This window comes from Rhincodon typus, chromosome 11 (assembly GCF_021869965.1).
Source record: "Rhincodon typus isolate 14 chromosome 11, sRhiTyp1.1, whole genome shotgun sequence".
Taxonomy (NCBI): Eukaryota; Metazoa; Chordata; class Chondrichthyes; order Orectolobiformes; family Rhincodontidae; genus Rhincodon; species Rhincodon typus.
Window position 1 is genome coordinate 61,727,114 of NC_063342.1, and position 24,148 is coordinate 61,751,261.

General features: G+C 40.1%; 1 protein-coding gene across 1 annotated transcript in view; it reads left to right on the forward strand.

The window, feature by feature from the left end:
• Positions 1-23,887, forward strand: part of glra2 (glycine receptor, alpha 2) — a 182,193-nt gene extending 158,306 nt beyond the window's left edge. Inside the window, exon 9 of the mRNA XM_020528343.2 lies at positions 23,609-23,887. Coding sequence (XP_020383932.1) covers positions 23,609-23,887 — 279 coding nt within the window. The remainder of the gene's footprint in view (positions 1-23,608) is intronic.
• The last annotated feature ends 261 nt before the right edge of the window (positions 23,888-24,148 follow it).

The following is a 24,148-nucleotide window of genomic DNA, read 5'->3' on the forward strand; positions in this document are numbered from 1 at the left end:
CGTTTCGGGCCTAGACCCTTCTTCAGAAAAGATTTTCTGAAGAAGGGTCTAGGCCCGAAACGTCAGCTTTCCTGCTCCTCTGATGCTGCTTGGCCTGCTGTGTTCATCCAGCTCTACGCCTTGTTATCTCAGCTCAGCAAGCAAGTCTACAACCTCACCCACAATCCGAGCTACAAATCTTTGCAAAAACCTTAAACACCTACGGGCATAACACACTAAAAATTGCCCGACAATGGGAATCCTTTGGCAACCAACTGAGCGTTACCCGCGAACAACTTCACTTCCTCCATGAATGCCTCAGGAACCAGGTACTGCCCCACAGCATGAAATACAAACATCCACTCAACAGCCCACAGGCTATAAAATAGCTGAACAGAACAGATGCAGAATGCTATGGGTAATGGTTAATGATGCCCATAACCAACTCTACAAGTACGAATGGGAAATTTTGCGCCAAAAGTCACAGTACCTAAACACTACGGACCAGCAATGGTCTACAACCCTCGAACAGGTCATCACCATCAATCAACACAAAACCAAAACTAAGAAGAGATACAAAATACAGGAGAAACTCACCAAACTGATCCACCACAAAAACAAGGACAACAACAAACCGGACACATGGATAAGAAACTTATCCAGCAGATGAAACTGAGAAAGCTGTCTTATTACGGAGACTGAACTATAACCACAAAGATGTGAACAGAACAGACTTCATGGCTGCTCTGGAAACTACATTAAAAGACAACAGACTCACAGACGAAACACAACGAACCATCTGACAAACTATAATCCCCACACTAAGCCAAAGGAAAGAGTGGGACACCCTGAACACAGAGAGAAAACCTCTAGAAAAATCAAGAAACACAAAAACATTATAACCCTACCAGAGGATAAAGGGCGGATGACGGTCATCATGAACAAACCGGCTACTTTGAGAAAGCACAGGCACTGCTTGCAGAGACAACCACTTACCAACAGGTGGCGATAGACCCAACACCACAGCTCGCTAATAGGATCTCCCAGACACTGAAGAGACTAAAGGATGCAGGACAGATAACCAAGACAGACTTCATGAGAATGAAACCAGAAGGCACGAACACCCCCCACTTCTATGGACTTCCTAATGTACACAAACTAGACATCCCCGTCAGACCCATTGTCTCCCTACCAGGCACACCTTCACACAAACTGGCCAAGGACATACAACAGAGATTGAAACACCTATTTGATGGATCACCCCATTCCATCCACTCAACTCATGAATTCCTCAATATCCTCAAGAACATAAAAATCAGCAATGACAAGATTATGGTATCCTTTGATGTCATAGCATTATTCATGTCAATTGACATCTCACTAGCCAAAGAAATGCTAACCACATTACTAGAGGAAGCAGAAATGCACACCAGCAGCTGCATCAGCAATGACAACACACTCAAACTACTAGACCTCTGCCTCACCACACACTTCATCTTTAATGGGCAAGTATACAAACAGATCAATGGTACACCCATGGGGTCACCCATCTCAGGACTCATCACAGAAGCAGTCATGCAAAGACTAGAACACACCACCCTCCTCCACAGTCAACCTAAGTTGTGGATCCAGTACGTAGATGACACATTTATCATCATTAAATGCACCAAACTAGAAGAGACTCATCGCCTCATCAACAACGTATTCGTGGGATCAAATTCACGAGAAAATAAGAAAAGAACAATCAGCTTCCATTTCTGTACATCAGAGTTAAGCGTGTGACCAATGGGGAGTTCCAAACCCTTGTATACAGGAAAGCAACCTACACTGACCAAATCCTCAACTTCCACAGCAACCACCCCAACATCCACAAGCAAAGCTGTATTAGGACACTATTTAAATGGTTCACCATTCACTGCAACATGCCAGAACTACACAGGAAAGAGGGACAGCACCTAGACCAAATCTTCGCTATGAACGGGTATCCCTGCAACTTCATCCACACGTACCTACTAAATAGACAACAACAGGCCACACTGCCATACATCAAGAGCATATCGGAACTGACAATGAGACTCCTACGACCACCAGGAATCATGGTGGCCCACAAACCCACAGCTATGCTACAACAAACACTCACAAGGATTAAAGACTCCATTCCCACAACATGCCGAACCAATGTTGTTTACAAAATACCATGCAACGACTGCCACAAGCATTACATCAAACAGACAGGAAGGAAACTGGCCATCAGAATACACGAACAACAGCTAGCAGCAAAACAGCACAACAAACTTTCCCTAATATCAGTACACTCGGACAATGAAGGCCATCAGTTTAACTGGGTCAACATAACCATAGAACCCCAAGCCAAACATAGACACACACAGGAGTTCCTAGAGGCATGGTTCTCAATCCATAATGCAATCAAAAATGTGTAGAATTGGACCCAATATACAAACCCATACAGAACAAAACCGGAAATGACACAACTCACCATAACAGACTAACAGTATAAATTCCAAGCGGAGTAGAACAACATCGCTTCACTAAAGGCCTCACTGATGGTGTTACCTAGCATGGTGACATAACGTCTGAACAAAAGCAAGTCAGCTCAGCGAGCAAGTCAACAACGTCACCCACAACCCGAGCTACAGATCTTTGCAAAAACTTTAAAGTGAGATCCAGCATTTTGAACTCAGTGAGAGCGAAGGTATGACGATGTAGTTCCAAGTCAGGGTTGTGTGAGGGGAAATTGCAGATCTGTTGCTCAAGTGGTCTTGGATTTGGAAGGTGCTGTTGAAGGACCATTGGTGAGTTGCTGCAGTACAACTTTCAGATGGTACACAGCACTGCCACTGTACATCAATAAGACCGTAAGGAATAGGAACAGGAGTAAGCTTTAGGCTTTTTGAGACTGCTCCACCATTCCTCACATCCACTTTCCAGCCCTTTCCCTGTAACCCTTCATTCCACAACTGATCAAGAATCTATCTCAGCCTTAAATATACACAAGGACTCTGCTCCCACAGCTGTCTGTTGCAAGGAGTGACAAAGGTTCTCAACCCTCAGAGAGTAGAAATTCCTCCTTATCTCAGTCTTAAATTGGTACCTTTTTATTCTAAGATCATGACCTCTGCTCCTAGACTCTCTCATGAGGGGAAATAACCTCTCAGCACTTGTCCTGTCAAATCCCTGAAGAATCCTGGATAACACAGTGTGGAGCTGGAGGAACACAACAGGCCAGGCAGCATCAGAGGAGCAGGACGTTTTGGGTCCGGTGACCCTTCCTCAGAACAGTTCTCAGTGAACCTTCTCTGAACTGTCTCCAATGAAATAATATCATTTCTTAAATATGGGGACCAAAACTGCTCACAGCACTCCAGATGTGGTCTCACCGGAATCTGTACTGTTGCAGTAAGACTTCCCTACTGATATTTCTTTTTCATATAACCTACTTTTCTAGTCAACCTGCTCAGAGTGGTTATGACACAACTCTGGAGCAGGTGGGACTTGAACCTGGGCCTCCTGATCTAGGGTAGGGATGCATCCTCTTGAAATAAAGGCGAACATTCCATTAGCCTTCCTGATGACCAGCTGCATCTGTGTGCTTGCTTTCTGTGTTTCATGCATGAGTACCCCCCAAGTCCATTTGTGCTGTAACCTTTCTCCATTTAAATAAAATTCTGTTCTTTAGTTCTCTCTTCCAAAATAATCAACTTCACATTTTCCCATGTCTCTGTTTGCCAGCTTTCTGCCCACTAACTTAACCTATCAATATATTTCTGGTGGATAGAGTGAATGTTTAAGATTGTATATGGGATGCCAATCAAGTGGGATGTGTTATCCTGGATAACGTTGAGCTTCATTAATGTTGGATCTGCATTCAGCCAGGAAAATGGAGCATACACCATTGCATTCCTCATTTGTGTCCTGTAGTCTGTGTACAGAATTTGGGGAATAAAGAAATGACTCATTAGCCCCAGGAGTCCTAGCCTTGGACCTGTTCTTTTGGACAGAGTATTTATATATCTGGTCCTGTTAGTTTCTTGCCAGCAGTAACCTCCAGGGCATTGATAATGGGGATACAGCAATGATAATATCATTGAATGTCAAGAGTAACTGGTCAGATTCTCTCTCGTTAGCTATGATCATTGCCTATCACTAATGTTGCACAAATGTTGCTTGCCACTAATTAGTTCAACCCTGGAGGCTGTCCAGCTCTTGCTGCAACTTGGCACTGACCGCTTCACTATCTGAGTATTGTGAATGGTTCTAAAAATTGTGCAATCATCAGCCAACATCTACACTTCTAACCTTATGATGGAAGAAAGATCATTGAGGAAGCTGCTGAAGTAGGTCAGGTCGAGGACAGTACCCTGAGGAACCCCTGCAGAGATGTGCTGAGATTATGATGATTAACCTCCAACAACCACAGCAATTTTCCTTTGTGTTCAATACGATTCCAACTGATGTACAGTTTCAACTTGTTTCCCATTGACTTTTACAAGGTCTCTTTGTTGCCACACTTGGTCAAAATTACCATGATCTGAAGGGCAGTCACACTCATCCCACATCTAGAATTCAGCTCTTTTGCCCATGTTTGCTGTGTGTATCAGGAAGGTTTCTCTACTTGCTGTATGAAACAGGAAGATGTCCTTCAGTTGCTATGCGCATCAGGAAGACTTACTGTTGTAACTATGTATGTCTGATAGATTTCCTCTCGTTGTCATGTGCTTCAGAAAGATTTCATTCAGTTGCTATTCATCAAGAAGATTTCCTTCAGTTGCTATGTATGTCAGAAAGATTTCCTCTGGTTGCTACGTGAGCGAGGAAGATTTATTCTGGTTGCTATGCGTGTCAGGAAGGTTTTGTCTGGTTGCTATGTGGAGCAGGAAGATTTCCTCTGGTGTCTATGTATGTCAGGAAGATTCCTCCAGTTACTATGCATCAGGATGATTTCCTCTTGTTGCTATGTGAATGAGGAAGATCTCTTCTAGTTGCTATGAGCAACATATTCATTTCCTTAATTGCTATGTGTAACAGCTCTGTATTTCTTATTAGCTTATTTACGATTTCACTGAATGTACCAGCAAGAGAAAATCATGTAGTGTTTGAATACAATACATTTTTAAAGCAATATCTTCATTCGAGACTTTAAAGGGCATTATTGTTGCAACATTGATGTAGATTCTTCAATTTCTCCACATGAAATTTCTCATTGTCTTTGATGTTTTAATTAGCAAGCTTCCATTTCTAGTTTCTCTGCTCTAATGAGTAACTAGCTTCAGGTTTGTTCCCTGGCTGCAAGAATGATTAAAGTAATCTGATTTACTCTCAAGGGACTCATGTATCTTTTCTTATAACTCATTTTTTGATGAAAGTAGAGAGAATGCTTTGCTCACTAGATAGTCAGCTGAAGCAATAATTCCTTCTGTCAAGCAAGGGAAGGGAAATGTTATTCTCTTCAGGAAGCCAGTTAAAATAGCTTTCTCCTAATACGGTAGAGAAATGTTAATATTACTATTGCACTTGGTATTAATAAATTTATCATGGAATTTGAAAGGAAAGGTTATTTTCCCAAGAGAGCTGTAGGTATTATTGAGAAGATTGTTTCACTTTCGAATATGAATTCCTCAACATAATCTGTAGCTGATTTAGTTTCATTTCAATTATATTTTTGTGTATGTAATTTTGTTTAAAAATTACAATCAGCATCTTTCAGGAATGTTAACGTTGTCAACAGTTACTGAGTCCATTATATATGAAAGAAAGTTATTGATATTCACCTCTTGGTTTGAACTGAACAAAGAACTAGAGGTTTGCATTTAGTGGGTAGAGCAGTCAGCTTGAAATAATTCTGACTGGAAGGAAGACAGTCAGCAGTTAATACTAATATGTCTCAACACACCAAGTGATTTGAAAGCTCCCTGCAACATTAAACCTGAGTGATAGCCACCAGGTCAATTCATCATGGCCCAAAGCAATGCTGACTGTGTGAACAAGGTGAAAGGTGGAAATGGACAGATTAACCTGCTCTCATGTTTACAAATGAGATTGGTAGCGTAGCGACAATGCTACTAGGCTAGTAATCCAGCACAATTGACCAATGTTGCAGCAACATGAGTTTGAATCCTACTTCAGCAGCCTGGGAATTTAAATTCCATGAGTTAATAAATCTGGAAGAAATGCAAGCCTCAATAGTGGTGATCATTCAATTACTGGATGTCATTAAAACTGGTCCACTGATGTCCTTCAGAAACGTAGCAGATAGGAACAGGAGTAGGCCATTCAGTCCTTTGATTCTGCTCCACCATTCAAAACGATCATGGCTGGTCTCCCCACTCAGCACCCTGTTCTTCCTTTCTCCCCATACCCTTTGATCCTTTTCGTCCTAAAAGCTATATCTAACTCCTTCTCCAAAACATTCAATGTTTTGCCCTCAACTATGTTCTGTAGCAGGACATTCCACAGGCTCACCACTCTCTGGGTGAGGAAATTTCTCCTTGCCTCAGTCCTAAATGGCTCGGTCCATATCCTTAGACTGTGACCCCTTGTTCTGGACTCCCTGGTCATTGGGAACAGCCTTCATGTGTTTATTCTGTCTAGTGTTTTTAGAACTTAATAGGTTTCAAAGAGATTACCCCTCATGAATATAGTCCTAACTGATCCATTCTCTCTATATATGTCAATCCTGCTATCCAAGCAGTCAGACTAATAAGCCTTCAACCCTCCATGGCCAGAACATTCTTCCTCAGATAAAGAGACTGAAACTGCAAACAATACTCCAGGTGTAGACTCACCAAGGCCCTGTACAATTGCAGCTTGACATTTCTAATCATGCACTCAAATCGTCTCGCTATGAAGACCAATAGACCATTAGCATTCTTGACAGCCTGTTGCACCTGCGTGCTTACTTCCAGTGACTGATGAACAAGGACATCCATGTATCATTGCACCTCCCCTTTCCCAATCTATCAGATAATAACCTGCCTTTCTGTTTTTGCTAGCAAAATAGGTAACTTCATATTTGTCCACATAATGCTTCATTTGCTATGCACTAATTTGCCCACTAATTCAAGTTGTCCAAATCACACTGCATTATCTCTGCATCCTCCTCACTGCTCATGCTTGCAACCAATTTTGTGTCATCCACAAACTTGGAAATATAACATTTTGTTCCCTCATCATTAATCATTAATATATGTTGTGAACAACCTGGTCCAAGCACTCATTACTGCAGTTCCCCACTACCTATATGGTGGCAAGCTTCTGGAGTGTTGATGGAGCAAGAGTTATCCACACAAATGGGGAGCGTTCCATCACAATCCTGGCTTGTACCTTGTAGATGGTGGACAAGCTTTGGGGAGTCATGTATGAATTATTGGCTGGTGTATTCCTAGCCTCTAACCCGCTGTTGTAACCATGTATTTATATGGCTAGAGCAGTTCAGTTTCTTGTCAACGGCAACTCCCAGGATGTTAACCATAGAGATTCAGTAATGATAATGGCATTGAATGTCAAAGGGACCATGGTTAGATTTACTGTTTTTGGAAATGGTCATTGCCTGATATTTGTGTGGTGCAAACGTTATGGCTTTAATCAAAGTCTTGTTTTCAGAAGATGCTGAGCATTCGATATCCCAATTAACACATAGATATTAGAACTGAATTTCCTTCCTCCTTCCCCTATTAGACCAACAGTCATCTGATACAAATTAAACTACTGAATGGATTGGATCCATACACTAATAATACACTTTCAGGTGCCAGAGCTACAAATCATTACAAGACTGATAGGTATTGACCAATATGTTATAATTGCATTTTCAGCGATCAAATCTATATATCACTATGACACTGTCAGGTGCCAGATTCATCCAGTATTGCGAGACTGAAAAGGATAAGACCCAAATATAGCTACCACACTGTTGATAATCAGACCCATATAATTGTACTAAATGGTTAAGAACTATGTCCCTGCACAGCTATCAATGCTTTCACTCTCTATATAGTGCACAGGCTTGGCAGAGAATAGATCACCATCTAGTTTATAATGTGCGAGGATTCAAATGCAAAAAAAAGCTGTCACAGATTCCTAATTTTTAGCATGTATTCTTGTTGTGTGACTCCAGGGTAATCCATAAACTATCACCATGATAAGAAATAAATAGACTCCTTCACACCTTACTAATAACCTGGTGCAACCTATTTCAGATTTAGATTTCTAATCAGTTTACATGTTAAGCCTAGCTGTACTTTAAAATTAACCTTGGCATCCATAATTCCTCAATATGAAAGGGATAATAAAAATTCCATGAAACTAATTTACTAGCTTTACAGCTGTTTCAGATATTAGGAAATATTGCTTCTGATAATGACCTCTTATAAATTTGGAAAAAGAAGCGAAGAGATAACAAAATGTATGAATAAGATGATGTGATCAAGCTTAGGCCATGTAGAACAATGCTTAGGAAGGTTCATGTTACACACATTTTTATTATTGCCTTTTGTAATTTGTAACAGAACAGTCTTAAATTCATTACTCCAGCGGTCCGACCCATTGTTACTCAGCAACTGTGCATTTTCTTACTGGAGATGTTAGTGCATCTTCTATTTAGAGACCAAGCCACATTTGGTGGCAGAAATAGAAATAAAACACCACTTTATAAATGTGATATGTTAGAGGTGAGACATTAGAATAGGAATAACTCCTCAATCAGTAGCCAAGAAAGCTGTGTTAGATTAAAATAGATTTTATGGTGGGTGGACAAATAGTACATTACCTACCATACGGATTAGAATAAATCAATAATTCTGTCAGGAAAGATTGACTATCATGTTATCCACCCACTTCAACTCTATAATCGAAGCATATTGCTTTATCCCTGTCCTGCTGCCTGCTTGACTTTGATCTGTCTATAAGTACTGGCAACATACCGAGATGTAGGAAGAGGAGTAGGCCATTCAGCACTTCACGTCAGCTGCACTAACCATCTACCACTCCTAGACTTCTCAGAGCCCAATTGAAAGGAGATAATCCCATCACTTCAATCTCGCACAACTTGCAGCCTTCGAAATGGCACTCTTCTCATCTCACAGGCTTCTTTGCACCTTCAGACTCTCAATCCTCCACACTCCTCAGTGGTTGCGTATGCACAACCTGTCCCCTTTCCTAGGGGATAGTAAGAACTGCTGATGCTGGAGTCAGAGATAACACAGTGTGGAGCTGGAGGAAGACAGCAGGCCAGGCAGCATCAGAAGAGCAGGAAAGTTGACGGTTCGGATCAGGACTCTTCTTCAGAAACATGAAGAAGGGTCCTGACCTGAAACATCAGCTTTCCTGCTCCTCTGATGCTGCCTGGCCTGCTGTGTTCCTCCAGCTCTATATTGTGTTACCTCTGTCCTCCTTCCCGCTTTCTGTGCTTGCACCGGATCTCCCAGGCATGCCAGGACTTCTCGTTCTCCAACAGCATGACCTAGAGTGACAAATGCTGAATTCCCTCACAAATTTCACACTTGATAACCTACTCTCCTAATATGGTAATATCTTACCATTTAAGTACAGATGCAATTGAATGAGTCTGGTTTCCAATGGGGAAACTTGAAAAGAGCTTCATACACAATGACATTGTAGTAGGGGCATCAGATGAAGCCCTGTCAGGCAGTCTAAGTAAGATCTTACATTATAAAAAGCAGTGCAGAATGCCAGACAGACTGAACTTCACAGGTGGAACTTTTTTTTAAAATGTGCTTTGCTAAGGAATGAGCTTGGAATCAAACTATTGACTCCAAAGCAGTCTAGTTTGCTAATCAGGAAATTACTAATCAGCTGGCAAAGCAGATCTGGAAAGATGGTGTTGCTTCTGCTGTTGCTCCATGCCCACATTGTGGATGGAAAAGTTCACATTGACAACAGTCCTTCCAGTTATTAATGCAGTATTGCTATTCATGCCATAGAATTGGCCATTTTTAGATGGCCTGCCAAAGTAGGCATAGCCAATTTCAATCTACAGTTCAAACATTTGAAGATATATCACTTAGTCTGCTGCAGAAAAGAATACAAATTCCCTTGAGGGCTGAAATGAACAAATATTATTCTATGGTGAAGAAACAGACCTATGAGATGAATTGTGGTACAAAGAGATTAATATAAATGGCAGAGAACCTATTTTAAATTAGATTCTGGAAGATGCACTGATCCTTTCAGATGCTGTACCATGGTTGAGACCAGCCATCTCCAGCCAATTGTCCATTAAACTATGGGACTCAAGCATTGCAAAATTCAGTGTAATAGGTCAAATGCGTACTATATCTTCTTGCAATGAAAAGAGATTATGGAGACCTCATACGTGTTTTCTAAACGTTACAATTCTTTCGTAAGCCGAGCTGTTTATCGAACTTTAAACATCTTTGGTTAGCAGGCAACCAAGACACTTCATAGACTCCCTACACTTAAATCCTAAGTATTGCAAGAGAGTATTGTGGACATTTCTCTCGAGTCAGAAATTGAAAACAGCTTGAGTAAAAGGTATCACAGAAATGGATAGTCAGCCACCATAAGACACTCCAGACCATGGGTTTTCACATTTAGAATACAGTCACAGAAATACAAAGCAGCACACAAGTTATTAATTTACTTGAGTCTGAAATATCAGACCTTGCTGTACATTTAGATTCATGGAAAGCCATTATTGAAAATCCAGCTCTCTGTTTCCAATGAAAACGAGTCCTGTCTTGAAGAAGGACTAAAGCCAAGTTCTTATTGCGCAGAAGTTCCCAGGAACAAGTGCACTCACAATTAGATGAGGAAGTCCTTTCCTGTGTAGAGGCTGGGTCACAATAGCAAATCCTGATACTAATTCAATCATTACTGAAAACAAGTGAAACTTTAAAACTTTCTACAGACAGTAAAGTGACCACAGAATCAGAGATATGAATTATGAATCTAGAAATACATCTTCATTCTTGCAAGGAACAGGTCTTAAAACAAATCCAAATTTTCAATGAGGTGGACATGGCCACAGGTAAAGGGAATTACTTTAAGTAAACTTTAGTAATCTAAAGAACTGATCATTGAATTCAGAAACATGTAAGAAAACACACCTCCATCTACATCAACGGAGCTTAGGTTGAGAGGGTGGAGAGCGTCAAGTTCCTAGGAGTGACATAACCGACAGCCTGTCCTAGACTTCCCAAGTAGATGTGATGCTCAAGAAGATACAACAACGCCTCTTCTTTCTCAGACAGCTCAGGACATTTGGCATGTATAACAGGCTCGTATGGCAATTGCTCTGCCCAAGAACGTAAGAAACTACAAAGGTTGTGTTCACAGCCCAGACCATCACGGAAGCTAACCTTCCATCCATGGACTCCATTTATGGGGCCCATTGCCATGGAAAGGCTGCCAATATCATCAAAGACCCATCCCATCCCGGTGATGCTCTCCTACAACGTCTTCTGTCAGGGAGAAGATACAGAAGCTTGAACACACCCACCAGCATGTTCAAGAACAGCTTCGTCCCTGCCGTTATCAGACTGCTGAATGGACTCTCCAAATTCAAATAATGCTGATCTTGCTAATGTTGATCTTACCTAACACATGGCCTGTGCGATGTAACCTGTATGCCTCTGTTCAAGTGCTTTTTTTTCACCTTATGATCTGTATATCCTTGCTTACTATGATCTGCCTGTACTGCTCATAAACAAAGCTTTTCATTGTACTCAGGTACATGTGACAATAAATCAATCAGACAATCAATCTTTCCAATAAGTATAGCTTCTCAGCATGTGCTAAAGGAGCTATGTTATCGTGATATCAAATCAGATGGAACTGAAGCCTGGATTTGTAGGATTCCTAGTAAAATGTCCTCACTTACTATCCACTGTCTATAGTTCTGTATAGTAAAGCCTGTTGCTATTCATTTTCAAGGGTGCTGATCTCACATTACCGCAAGTAATGTTACCACTTCTGAGTCAGAACTTTTGATCTCAAGTCCCACTCTAGTTCCTAATGGCTGCAAATGGTAAGTTCATAATATATCCAAACAGATTCAACTTATAAATCGTCCTGAGACCAACAGGAAAAATGTGTTAAGGTCTTCTGGTTCACCGTGATTGGTGCAGAGTGGCACCCTTATGGTTATGTAACCTATGGAAGCAGCATGACGACACATTTTGGGGAAAAGTAGTTATGGAAACAGAAATAAGGACATGCATTATCTGCCTTATGCGTCATTAGCCATGAAAAAGATCTCTGATTTTAATCTTCTGCCATGTCATTTAGAATTAATGGTTTTGATTTTTTCAGACAACACCTATTTGTGCTGTGTTGCATTCTTAAAATACATATTTATTCACGATTGTTTTAGTGAAACTCAGCACTTGCAAAAAAATAACATATTTGTCTCATTAATATTTCGGGTACTGGAATTAATTCTGGTATCAGCAGCAGAAACATAAAGGTGTCATGAAATGCTTACTGTGCACAGTTGTGGGTTCAATAATTTGCATGTTTCGTAAAGTAGAACTATATTATAATAAGCAAGAGTAACATCATGACAACGTGATGCCTGTCTTTGTGTTTCCAGGTTTTCATTTCTTTTGATAATTTTTCCTGTTTCTTCGCACTTTCATTTGACTTCTGTTCTCCCTGTCACCCACACATCTTTGGTTTAAATCATAGCATCATTGGAATTTCATGTTTTGCAGGTCGAGAAAGTTGTACTTTTTTTCTGTAATTCTGTGGGGAATTTATCAGTTTTTCATATCCCAAGGATTACTGAAGTGTTTCTCTTTAAAGCAAATTACAGTTCTGCATGAAAGTGATGTCTGATATTTTAACATCATCTTCTCATCTATCTGTAAGATTTGTGATTGAGGAATGACAGTGCATTAGTGACTTTTATAATTTAATTCTTCTAGACAACTGTATCAGTGGATAAAATTCTACAAAACATACTGCGAATTCCACACATATATATTGTAAGAACATCAGTCCCCTTGGGACCATAATGCCTGTTAAAACATTCTCCTGGAAAATATTGCACTTTAAAGTTCATGCATGTCTAATCGAAATGGTGAACATTTTCTGAGCTTTGGTGAAGCAGTGCGTTTGAAGATTTTCCTTTCACCTGTGGAGTTTGAATTCTGATGTAATCTGGGCTGATAAGTAGCAGGTTTTTTCCTCTCATTCCTGCTATGACAAAAGGAAATGCTATAACTAGATGACACTCACTTCAATGATAGAACGTCCTTTAAAGGACTCCTATCTTCAGAAATACCCCTGTGAAATAAATTTTACTGGACAATTTTAGCAATTGCACACTGTACTATTCCCCAATTTAAGAAAAATCTTGTCATGAATTACCATATTGACAAAAAGGACAATCACTAGTGTAGTACATGAACTGACTAAGACAACAAGATTAATACTTAAAATTCACTAGTAAAGATGTTGCATGCTATAGTCAGTCTATCTTTCCAGCCTCTAGAAGCTTTAGCTCAATCCATCTTATTCCTCAAATTGCTCATTCATGCTCCATGTTCTCACTGTTTACTTTGGCTCAAGATCTTCCAACACTTCCAACTTAAAATGGTGATCCTTGAATTTTAATCCCTACCTACCTCAGTCATTTTCTCCACACCTATAAATCCCACAGAACTTTTTTTGGAATTTTATCTGTTGGGTATCCACATCTAGCAACCATTGTCTGCCTACCTTCTACTTTCCAGGGTCTATCCTTCCCATGTTCTCTCTAAACATCTCCATTTTGCATGCTTTCTTTATAACCCTCATTAAAACACATATCCTTGACCAAGCTAATGTCTCCTTTTTTGGCTTGTAGTTCACTTTTGTCTCATTGCACCTCTGTGAAGTAGGATGTTTTTATACAATGAAGGCATTATATGAAGGCAAGGTTTTTTTTTTGTCGTACTCACCTGTACAGGCTTTCCTTCACGATTGGAAAGTATTCAGAATCAGAAATGAGAATTGAAAATCTTCCTCTAGTTTAATTAAGTAAGCACGCATTATATGAATAACAGAATAAAAAGTGGTGTTATATTTTTTCTACATTGTATCTTACATTCCATGCAAATTAAATGGAAATGTCATACAGTAGGGCTAATGACCCACAATTACTTAGCTTTAGTGTCTAGGTTGATGGGTGTGTGTGTGTGCTGGTGATCTGTCTCTTTGTGAGGTAGATGATTCATTCTGGTACCTCATACAACAGCAAGTTTCCAGTGCTGTGCTAATTCTTCTAGAGCATTTAGAATAGAAACTACAGTAGGTTGGGTTATTCAGAGCTGAGGTATTGACTCACTTATAGTGCGGGGTAGGTGCCACAAAACTGGCAGCCACAAACAATGCAATTTAAAAACAAAATTGCAATAAAAGCCATTGATTTGTTGTTTTGATCGTAACATTTGCAGAAATGGTCTCCAAAAATTTGACATAATTCCTGGCAAATCTTGTAGTCTCCTATTGTTAAAATGTACTTTGACTTGACTTGCTGGGCTTATCTATTGTAAAATGAATGATTGATTGACAAGAGCAGGGAATGCAATTCCCAAAAGTCTAAAAAAATCCTGGAATCATCACAACAAATTTAAGCTTGGCTTATTCAGTTATCTTACTTATGATTTATGTCTTTGATATCTGTTTGGCAGATCTTTCCCAGGAGCAAAATAAGGCAAAATCTTGTGCCTCTCAGTGTTAGTGAGGACGTGGGAAATTAGATCTCTCCTGCTTGTAGATGGATGACAATATCACAGACTTGTGATTCTAAGCTAATCAATTCAAATCAGAGAATGGAACAATTAAGTCCACTTTAGTCTGCCAGCTAGTAGGTGATCATGAGTTTATAATGAGTATTGTCATGACCGTGAACTTGATTACTACTGCTGTTCTGTTTACTTAAAAGTGATAAGTCTTCAGCTGGAAATTTTAATTCTCCAAATGCTCATGTGTGTCTAAATGTACTAAGGCAGTTAAACATGAAATGGAGGAATAAACTACTTGATATACTTTTTTGTGAGCTCAGAATATCCCTAACTTTAGCTTCACAATGAATGAAGTACTTTAAAAGCATGGTTTACTGCTGTAATGTAGAAAATATGTCAGCATTCACAGCGGACAGTTTTGCATGCAGCAACAAATTTCTAAACCGTCAGCTTTCGGATGTTGGCAGAGAGATAAAAATTGCCTGCTCTTTAAATTATAGTACAAACATTTTACATCCAGCTGAGAGGGAAAATGGGGCTTCCATTTAGTATCTCATTTGAAAGCTGACTTCTCTTACAGCGTAATATTCCTCAGTATCACCGTAGATTATAGATTCAGAAGTAGAAAACAAGAGCTAATAAAATGGTAGGCAAATTATGAGAATGAAATACCAACTAATATAAAAGAAAATCCAAAAGTTATATATCCAGAGGTATATTAGGAGTAAAAGGCTTGTTAGAGAGGAAATGGAATCCAAATAGAAGGAAAACATAGTTGAGTTATTAAATTAAATTTTTCATTGGTGTTTACGAAGTTTGCCAAAGTTCTGATAAACAAGGAGGTTGTTCAGAGACTGAATGAAGATAGAGAAAGGAAGGATTCTTGAAAGACTTGCAGTGCTTTATATGATAAACCAACTAATCAGGATGGGTTGCATCCTAAGTTGCTGAGAGTAATGAGGATAGAAATTTCGGAAATGCTCTGTATGTACAAGGTGATATCAATGGTTTGGAGAATTACAAATTTTACACTCTGGCTAAGTGTGGCTAATACAGGTCAGTTGCGTTATCATCAGTAGTGGGAAAGCTTTAAGAGAGAATAATATAGGTGAAAATTAACAGCCTTTTGGACAAAATAAGACCCAGCATGGATTTGTTAAGGGGAAATCACATTTATGAACTTGGTTGTGCTTTTTGGTGAGCAAATGGAGGGGTTGGATGAGAACAGTGCAGTTGAAGTTTTTAATATGGAATTTCAAATGGCACTTGAAAAGGTGTTACATATTAATTCTGATGAAGGGTCACCGGACCCGAAACATTAACTCTGTTTTCTCCTCCACAGATGTTGCCAGACCTGCTGAGCTTTTCCAGCAACTTTGTTTTTGTTCCTGATTTACAGCATCCGCAGTTCTTTTGGTTTTAACATATTAATCCTGTTGGTACAATTGGACTAAAACTGGCTGTAGCAACATGGATACAAAATTAGCTAAAAATAGAAAACAGAGTGTTCTGGTGAATGGCTATATTTTGAGGGAGGAATATAGTGACATTTCCCACGGTTTAGAACTAGGACCACTGTTGCTTCTGACAGATATTCATGACTTGGATTTAGGATTGTGGGACACAACTCTGAAATTTGCATTTTACATGGAACTTGGAGGAGTTGTAAACAGTAAGGGAAATAGCAATGAACTTCATACGGGTAGAAACAGACTGGTGGAATATGAGGAAACTTGAAATTGCTCAACTTTAAAGTGCAAGTTTATACAGTCTGACATGAAGAAAAAGAGAACAAATAAACTAACTGGTACAATTTTAAAGGCAAAACACAGACTTAATGGAAATACTAAGCAGTTCGTAAAATATATGGAATTCTGACCTTTATAAACAGAGTTATAGAGTACTGGAATTAAGACTTTATGCTAAATGTACATAAAATAATACTTCAGTATTAGCTGGAGTATTTTTCTGGGCACTACACCTTAGGAGGGATGTGAAGGCTTTGGAAATGTTGCAGAAGAAATTTACTGGAATAGTGGAATTATAGTTCCCCTGTTTAGAAGAGAGGAGAGTAAAGATTTGATAGCAATGTTGGTAAATAAAGAGAAACTGTTTCCAGTGTCTGAAATGTTGATAATATGGGGAAATAGGTTTAAGGTGTTTTATAACAGAGGTGGTCAACGGATGGTTAAGGTTTGGAAGCAATGCCTGAATGGATAGAGGATGCAGACTTAATATGAGCCTTCAAAGGAGAATTGGATAAATACTTGAAGGTGTCAACATTGCTGGAATATGGAGAAAGAGCAGCAGAGGAGCAATAGTGAGATTGCTCTTTGAAAGAGCCAGTATATCCTCAATGGAATGAATGGTCTCCTTCGGTGTTGTACTATTCTATGAAGCCTAGACACCACACTTTAGGAATCAGATGACTGTGTCTGTATGTTTTAACTGATTAATCTCCATGGGATCTTTGCCACAATACAAAATGTATTAATGCAAATTGTTATTAAACTATAATTTGCCTAAGCAACACAGTTACATTTTAACCTTGGAGTAAATTAGAGGAAATTATATGAAGGGAAGTATCGCCTTTCTGCAGCTGGTGATTGTACCTATCGGAATCTCATGTACCCAGAGATTACAACTAACAGAGCCAGCTGAAGAGCTGTTTGAAATGTTGTTGTCCAGTGTGTTTTGTATCCACTGTAAAAACAATATATTAGAAAGTAGAGATAGTAGGAACTGCAGATGCTGGAGACAACAAGGTGCAGGGCTGGATGAACACAGCAGGCCAAGCAGCATCGTAGGAGCAGAAAGGCTGACGCATCATAGGAGCAGAAAGACTTTTCTGATGGAGGGTCTCGGCCCGAAACGTCAGCCTTTCTGCTCCTATGATGCTGCTTGGCCTGCTGTGTTCATCCAGCCTTGCACCTTATTAGAAAGTAGAGCATTGTCCTCCAAATATCTTGAACAAGTCTGTCAATCAATAGGAGATTGTTATATTTGCATCACTGGTTCTGACACACTCAGAATGTTGTAAGCAATTCAATGATAGCAAAATGGCTTGGTAGGAATTACAGTCTCCAGGTGGCAAGGATTTCTTCTCCTAAAACAGCTGCTGTTATTAAGCTGTGGATTCAAATTGGAATTTAGCTTGTAATTCTCAGCAGGTTGAGTCCAATATATTTCCCACCTTCTGCGCATTGTAAGGATTTTATGAGTTCTCTTTATTGTCGTACAAACCAAATTACAAGTCTATTGTGTATACCAAGTATCTCCCCTTTTGAAAAGGAACAATTGCTGGGCTTACTGTAAATGTTGAATAGTTGCCTGGCATGCAAGTTGTTAATCCACAGAAGCTTACATTATTTGATTATGACTGCTTACTCAGTTAATTGGAATACCCTGCTGAATAGATGATGTAGGGGTTGAAATGTGAAAGGAGATTACTAGTAATATCCTTGGGCGGTCATTTCGATGCAATATTGATATCATGGGAATAAACACAACCAAAGTTACTAAATATGTTCAGCCTTAAATGTAATAGCTTTCACTGGAGGTTTCCATGTCTTTGGAATTTTGATTTATTTTAATGTAAGTGACACTTAATATTTTGATTGTTTTGAATTCAATATCATTTACATCCATTTCATAATTAGATCCTCAAACAGTCTCAAGATCACACCCTGCCTCATACAAGGAATCTATTCAATTGTCAGAATTTCTCCCTCTCTGTTACTTCTATTCTGATAATGCCACTTCCCACCAGAATGCCTCTGACATGACCTTTTCTTTTCTCAACCAAGGATTCTCTGCACATGGTGGTTGACAGGGCCCGCAGATGTGTTTGACCCATCTCCAGCATTTCTGCCTTCACTCCTTCTGCTCCCTCCCAGAACAATGATAGGTCCTTGTCCTCACTTTCTAACCTACTGGTCTCTGCATTTAAAAGCTCATTTTCTGCCATTTCCACCACCTCCAGCAGAATCCCACCACCAAGTGTAATGTTACACCCCTGTTTAAGAAAGGGGGAAGGCAGAAGATAGGAAACAATGGGCCAGTTAGCCTGACCTGGGTTGTTGATAAGATTTTAGAGTTTATCATTAAGGAGGAGATTGCGGAATACTTGGAAGTGCATGGTAAAATAGGGCTGAGTCTGCACAGCTTCATCAGAGGACTGTCATGCCTGTCAAATCTTTTGGAATTCTTTGAAAAGGTAACAAGAAAATTAGGCAAAGGTGAGCCAAAGGACATAATCTATTTGGATTTCCAGAAGGTCTTTGACAAGGTGCCTCATAGGTAGTTGCTGTATAAGATAGTTCATGGTAAAGGGCAAGGTATTGGCTTGGTTAGAGGGTTGGCTGACTGGCAGAAGGGAGCTTTTTCAGAATGGCAGCCAGTGACTAATGGAGTTCTGCAGGGATCCATGTTGGGACCACAACTATTCACGTTGTACATTAACGACCTGGATAAAAGAACTGAGGATATTGTTGGTAAGTTTTCAGGTGTCGCAAAGATAGGTGGAGGGACGGGTAATGTTGAGGAAGCGGGGAGGCTGAATGAGTCTTGGACAGACTAGGAGAGTTGGCCAAGAAGTGTCAGATGGAATACAATGTAAAAATGGGTGAGGTTATGCACTTTGGTAGGAAGAAAAGTTATAGACTATTTGCTAAATGGGAAAAGGTTTAGGAAAGCTGAAACACAAAGACATTAGGGAGTCTTAGTTGTTAATTCTGTTAAGGTTAACATTAAGGCTCAATTGGCAGTAAGGAAGGCAAATGCAATATTAGCATTAATTTCAAGGGGACTAGAATACAGTACAGAGATGTACTGCTGAGGCTGCATAAGGTTCTTGACAGACCATGTTTGTAGTATTGCGAGTGGTTTCGGGCCTGTGCCTAGGGAAGGACATGCCAGCATTGGAGTGTGTCCGGAGGAGGTTTACAATAACGATCGCAGGGACGAAGAGCTTATTATACGAAGAGCAGTTGAGGACGCTGAGTCTGTACTCGGTGGAGTTTAGAAGGATTGGGAGTATCTGACTGAAACTTACAGAATACTGAGAGGTCTGGATAGAGTGGATGTGGAGAAGATGTTTCCAGTAATAAGAAACACTAAGGCCTGAGGACATAGCCTGAAAACAAACGGATGACCCTTTAGAACTGAGGTGGGTAGGGATTTCTTCAGCCAGAGGGTGGTGAACTGTGGAACTCATTGCTGCAGAAAGCTGTGAAAGACAAGTCATTGAGTGTCATTTAGGATAGAAGTAGATAAGTTCTTGATTAGTAAAGGGGTCAAGAGTTACATGGAGAAGGCAAGAGAATGAGGTTGTAAAACATATCAGCCATAATCAAATGGTGGAGCAGATCTGATGGGCCAAACAATCCAATTCTGTTCTTATATCTCATGTCTTATGATCCTCCCCTCCACAGTCAGCATTCAACAGGGACTGTTCCCTCTGTGATGCCTTGGTCCACTCCATCATCACTCCTGACACTTCCTTACACCCTGCCACCACCACCCCCCCACAACCTAGTGCCTTCCCGCACAATTGTAGATGCAAAATTTGCTGTTTCACCAGCTCTCTCCGCACTGTACAAAGCCCCAAATGCACTTTCAAGGTAAAGCAGCATTTAGTTGTATTTCTTTCGATCTAGTCACTGCTCACAGTGTGGTCTCCTTCACATTGGTGAGTACATTTAAGACAGAGATAGATAGGTTCTTGATTGTCAAGGGGATCAAGGGTTACAGAGGGAAAGCGGGAGAATGGGGTTGAGGACTGCTTTGCAGCACAGCTGCACTCTCCATGTAAGAGTGACCCATACTTGCCAGGTGCTTGCCGTTTGCATAAACTATCTTGTTCCCATGTTCAAATTTCCATACTGGGCCTGCTGCAGGCTTAAAACAAGCTGGAAGAACAACACCTCATTTTCCCTTTAGATACTTTACAGCCTCTGGTACTCAATATCGAGTTCCACAACTTCACATCATAATTTGTGTCCTCCATTTTTCTTACATCCCCTTCCTTCTCTGGAATATTTTATTTGTATCTTGTTGGCTTTGCTCTCAGCAGAGCGGATCCTTTCCTCTCCTCCTTTCTGCCTTTCCACACCTTCAGTTACACCCATTTTACATATCCATTTCTCCTTCATCACCATTAGTACCCACTTTGCTTTTTACTCTGGGCACCCTCACCATCTGTTTCACCCACTCTACCCCGTCCCCTCTGTCAATTCGATAAAAATTCAATTTTCCAGCCTCTTTCAGTTCTGAAGAAGAGTCACACCAGACTCAAAATACTCTGTTTTTTTCCTCCACAGACGCTGCCCTTCCTGCTGAGTTTCTCCAGCACTTTCTGTTTCGATTTCTGATTTCCAGCATCTTCAGTATTTTGTTTTTCTTCAAGATTTTTGGCCTTCGCTCAAAATAAGTTACATTCTTAACATTCATTCAGACTGGCAATGTCTTTGATAATTTAACCAAGCAATTGATTTATTTTTTTAATTTAATCTCATAAAACACATTAGCCTAAGCGCCACCGAATGAATGTGTTTTTTGTGGATTCATTTATCCATCTCGTTCTTTTATTAATCAACTTGTCACATTGAACCATGTAGCAAAGTTGCTGAATTCTGAAGCAAGATGTCATCAGGAAAGTATTGCTTTCAAAACGGAAAATCCTCATGTAAAGAACGAATCTGACTCTGCTGGACTAAGATTGGATCAATCCTTTACATTCTGATATTTTTCAAATGTTAAAGCAATGAATTTAAAGATATATTATTTCTACCCAGGACACTAATGTTGTGTTAAGGTTGCATGGAAGTAGTCAATCACCACCATACTCGAATTAAATTAGTTCCAACTCATGGTTTCCTTCATTTGACCATAAGACATAGACAACGGAGCAGAAATTAAGCTATTTGGCCCATCAAGACTGCTCCACCATTCAATCATGGCTGATAAGTTCCTCAACCCCATTCTCCCGCTTTGTCTCCATAACCCTTGATCCCCTTGACAATCAAGAACCTATCTATCTCTGTCTTAAACGTACTCGATGACATGGCCTCCACAGCCTTCTGTGGCAGTGAATTCCATAGATCCACCACTCTCTGGCTGAAGAAGTTTCTCCTTTTCTCCGATCTAAAAGGCCTTCCCTTTATTCTAATGCTGTGCCCTCAGGTCCTAGTCTCTCCTACCAATGGAAACATCTTCCCAATGTCCACTCTGTCCAGGCCATTCAGTATTCTGTAAGTCTCAATTAGATCCGCCCTCAACCTTCTAAACTCCATTGAATATAGACACAGAGTTCTCAAACATTCCTCATGTGTTAAGCCTTTCATTCCTGGGATCATTCTCATGAACCTTCTCTGAACCTGCTCCAGGATCAGTACATCTTTCCTGCGGCATGGGGTCCAAAATTGCTCACAATCATCTAAATGTGGTCTGACCAGAGCTTTATAAAGCTTCAAAAGTACATCCCTACTTCTATATTCTAGTCCTCTTGAAAATAGTGCCAACATTGTATTTGCCATCCTAACTACCAACTCAACCTGCAAGTTTACCTTCAGAGAATCCTGGACTAGGACTCCCAAGTCCCTTTGGTTTAAATGGTCCTCCTAGGTTCCAGTAGAAATTTATTTCTACTGCATTCAATTTAATATATTGTTCACTTCACATGATGTATTATACATGATACACATGCTGTAGTGTAGGGGAGGCAATGGCCTAGTGATATTATTGCTAGACTATTAATTCATAAACTCAGCTAATGATCTGGAGTCCTGGGATCAAATCTCACCATGGTGGAATTTGAATTCGACAAAAGGATCTGGAATGAAGTGTCTAATGATGACCATGAAACCATTGTCGGAAAACCCACCTGGTTCACTAATCCCCTTGGGAAAGGAAACTGCCATCCTTACCTGATATGGCCTACATGCAACTCCAGACCCACAGCAATGTGGTTGACTCTTAACTGCCCATTGGGCAATTAGAAATGAGCAGTAAATGCTGGCCTAGTAAGAAATGTCCTCCTCCCATGAATACATAAACAAAAACACCACACTAGGGATACCAAATGCATATTTGGTGATTGTTTTGTTGAACATCTCTGGCCTGCAAGCATGATCCTTCCAGCTGCTTGTCATTTTGATACTTCATTCCACTCCTATTTTGACCGCTGTACTGTTGATCTCCAGTCTATTGCTTCTTAGCTCAATGGAATCCCAAAGATGAGTGGTTCACCTTCAGACTAGGGACTTCATGGTCTCCCAGGCGCAACATTACATTTTCTGTTCATAGCGCAGATTTCCATCATTTGCAGAATTTGTCTTTGTAACCTGCATAAAGAGTTCCCCGACATCTATAGCCCAAAATGTCATAATGAGATCAATTTTGCCACTTGTTATGATGCCCTAGCTATCTGTTAAAACAATGTAGCCTAGTGTTGAACCCAGGTCTAAGTTGTTCTGTGCAACTTAGTACCAAGCTAAGCGGTGCTGTATCCATCAGAGTATTTAAGAAAAACGTTCGGTTCGTTCAAATTCTTGAAGAAAAGATTATAGGAGGCTACCATGTCAGATGCTGCCTCAAGGACTGACATCATTTGCAGTTTTCTCAGCTGGTAATTTATTTACTTTAACAAAATGAAAATAGCTTTTAGATCAAAAAATGTTGATTCCAGAATGTAATGTGAAATTTCAAGTTCTCAAAGCAATTTCAAGCATGAGGTTAAATGTGCTAAGCAATAATAAAAAGAAAAATACAATTAGATGGTTTATCCAGATACTTCCTCAGGAATAAATGTTGTGTATACATATCGAAATCAGGTTGTCGCCTTGTCAGATTTGCTTCTGCTGCATTCTGAGTTGCTCTCTTCTGTCATCTCTTTGCTCCCATAGGATGAAGAACTGGTTCGGGAGAGTCGCTTTAACTTCAGTGGATATGGGATGGGTCAGTGCCTTCAAGTCAAAGATGGCACAGCTGTCAAAACAGCAGCTCCAAATCCTCCACCACCACAGCCCAAGGATGCAGAAGCCATCAGAAAGAAGTTCGTCGACAGAGCAAAAAGAATTGACATGATATCCCGTGCTGCCTTCCCTTTAGCATTCCTCATTTTTAACATCTTTTACTGGATTACATACAAAATTATACGGCATGAAGCTGCCCATCAGCAGTAGGCAACATTCCACCAGAAGGCTTCCCTTCACTTGGACTGCTCATGACAAAGTTATGCTAAGTTGTCTTTGTTGTTTGCTGACTGTTCCTCACTCAGTGACTAACCTAGATTGAAAGAAGGCTGAAAATGTTTGCATTCTATCTGGCCAGCATTAGAATGCTATAATATGAAAGTATTAAAACAGGCCATAACGCACTGCTTTGCCAACTGGGACATGTCCTTCCAGTGTCTAACTTTGGCTGATAATTTTCCCCTGTAAACC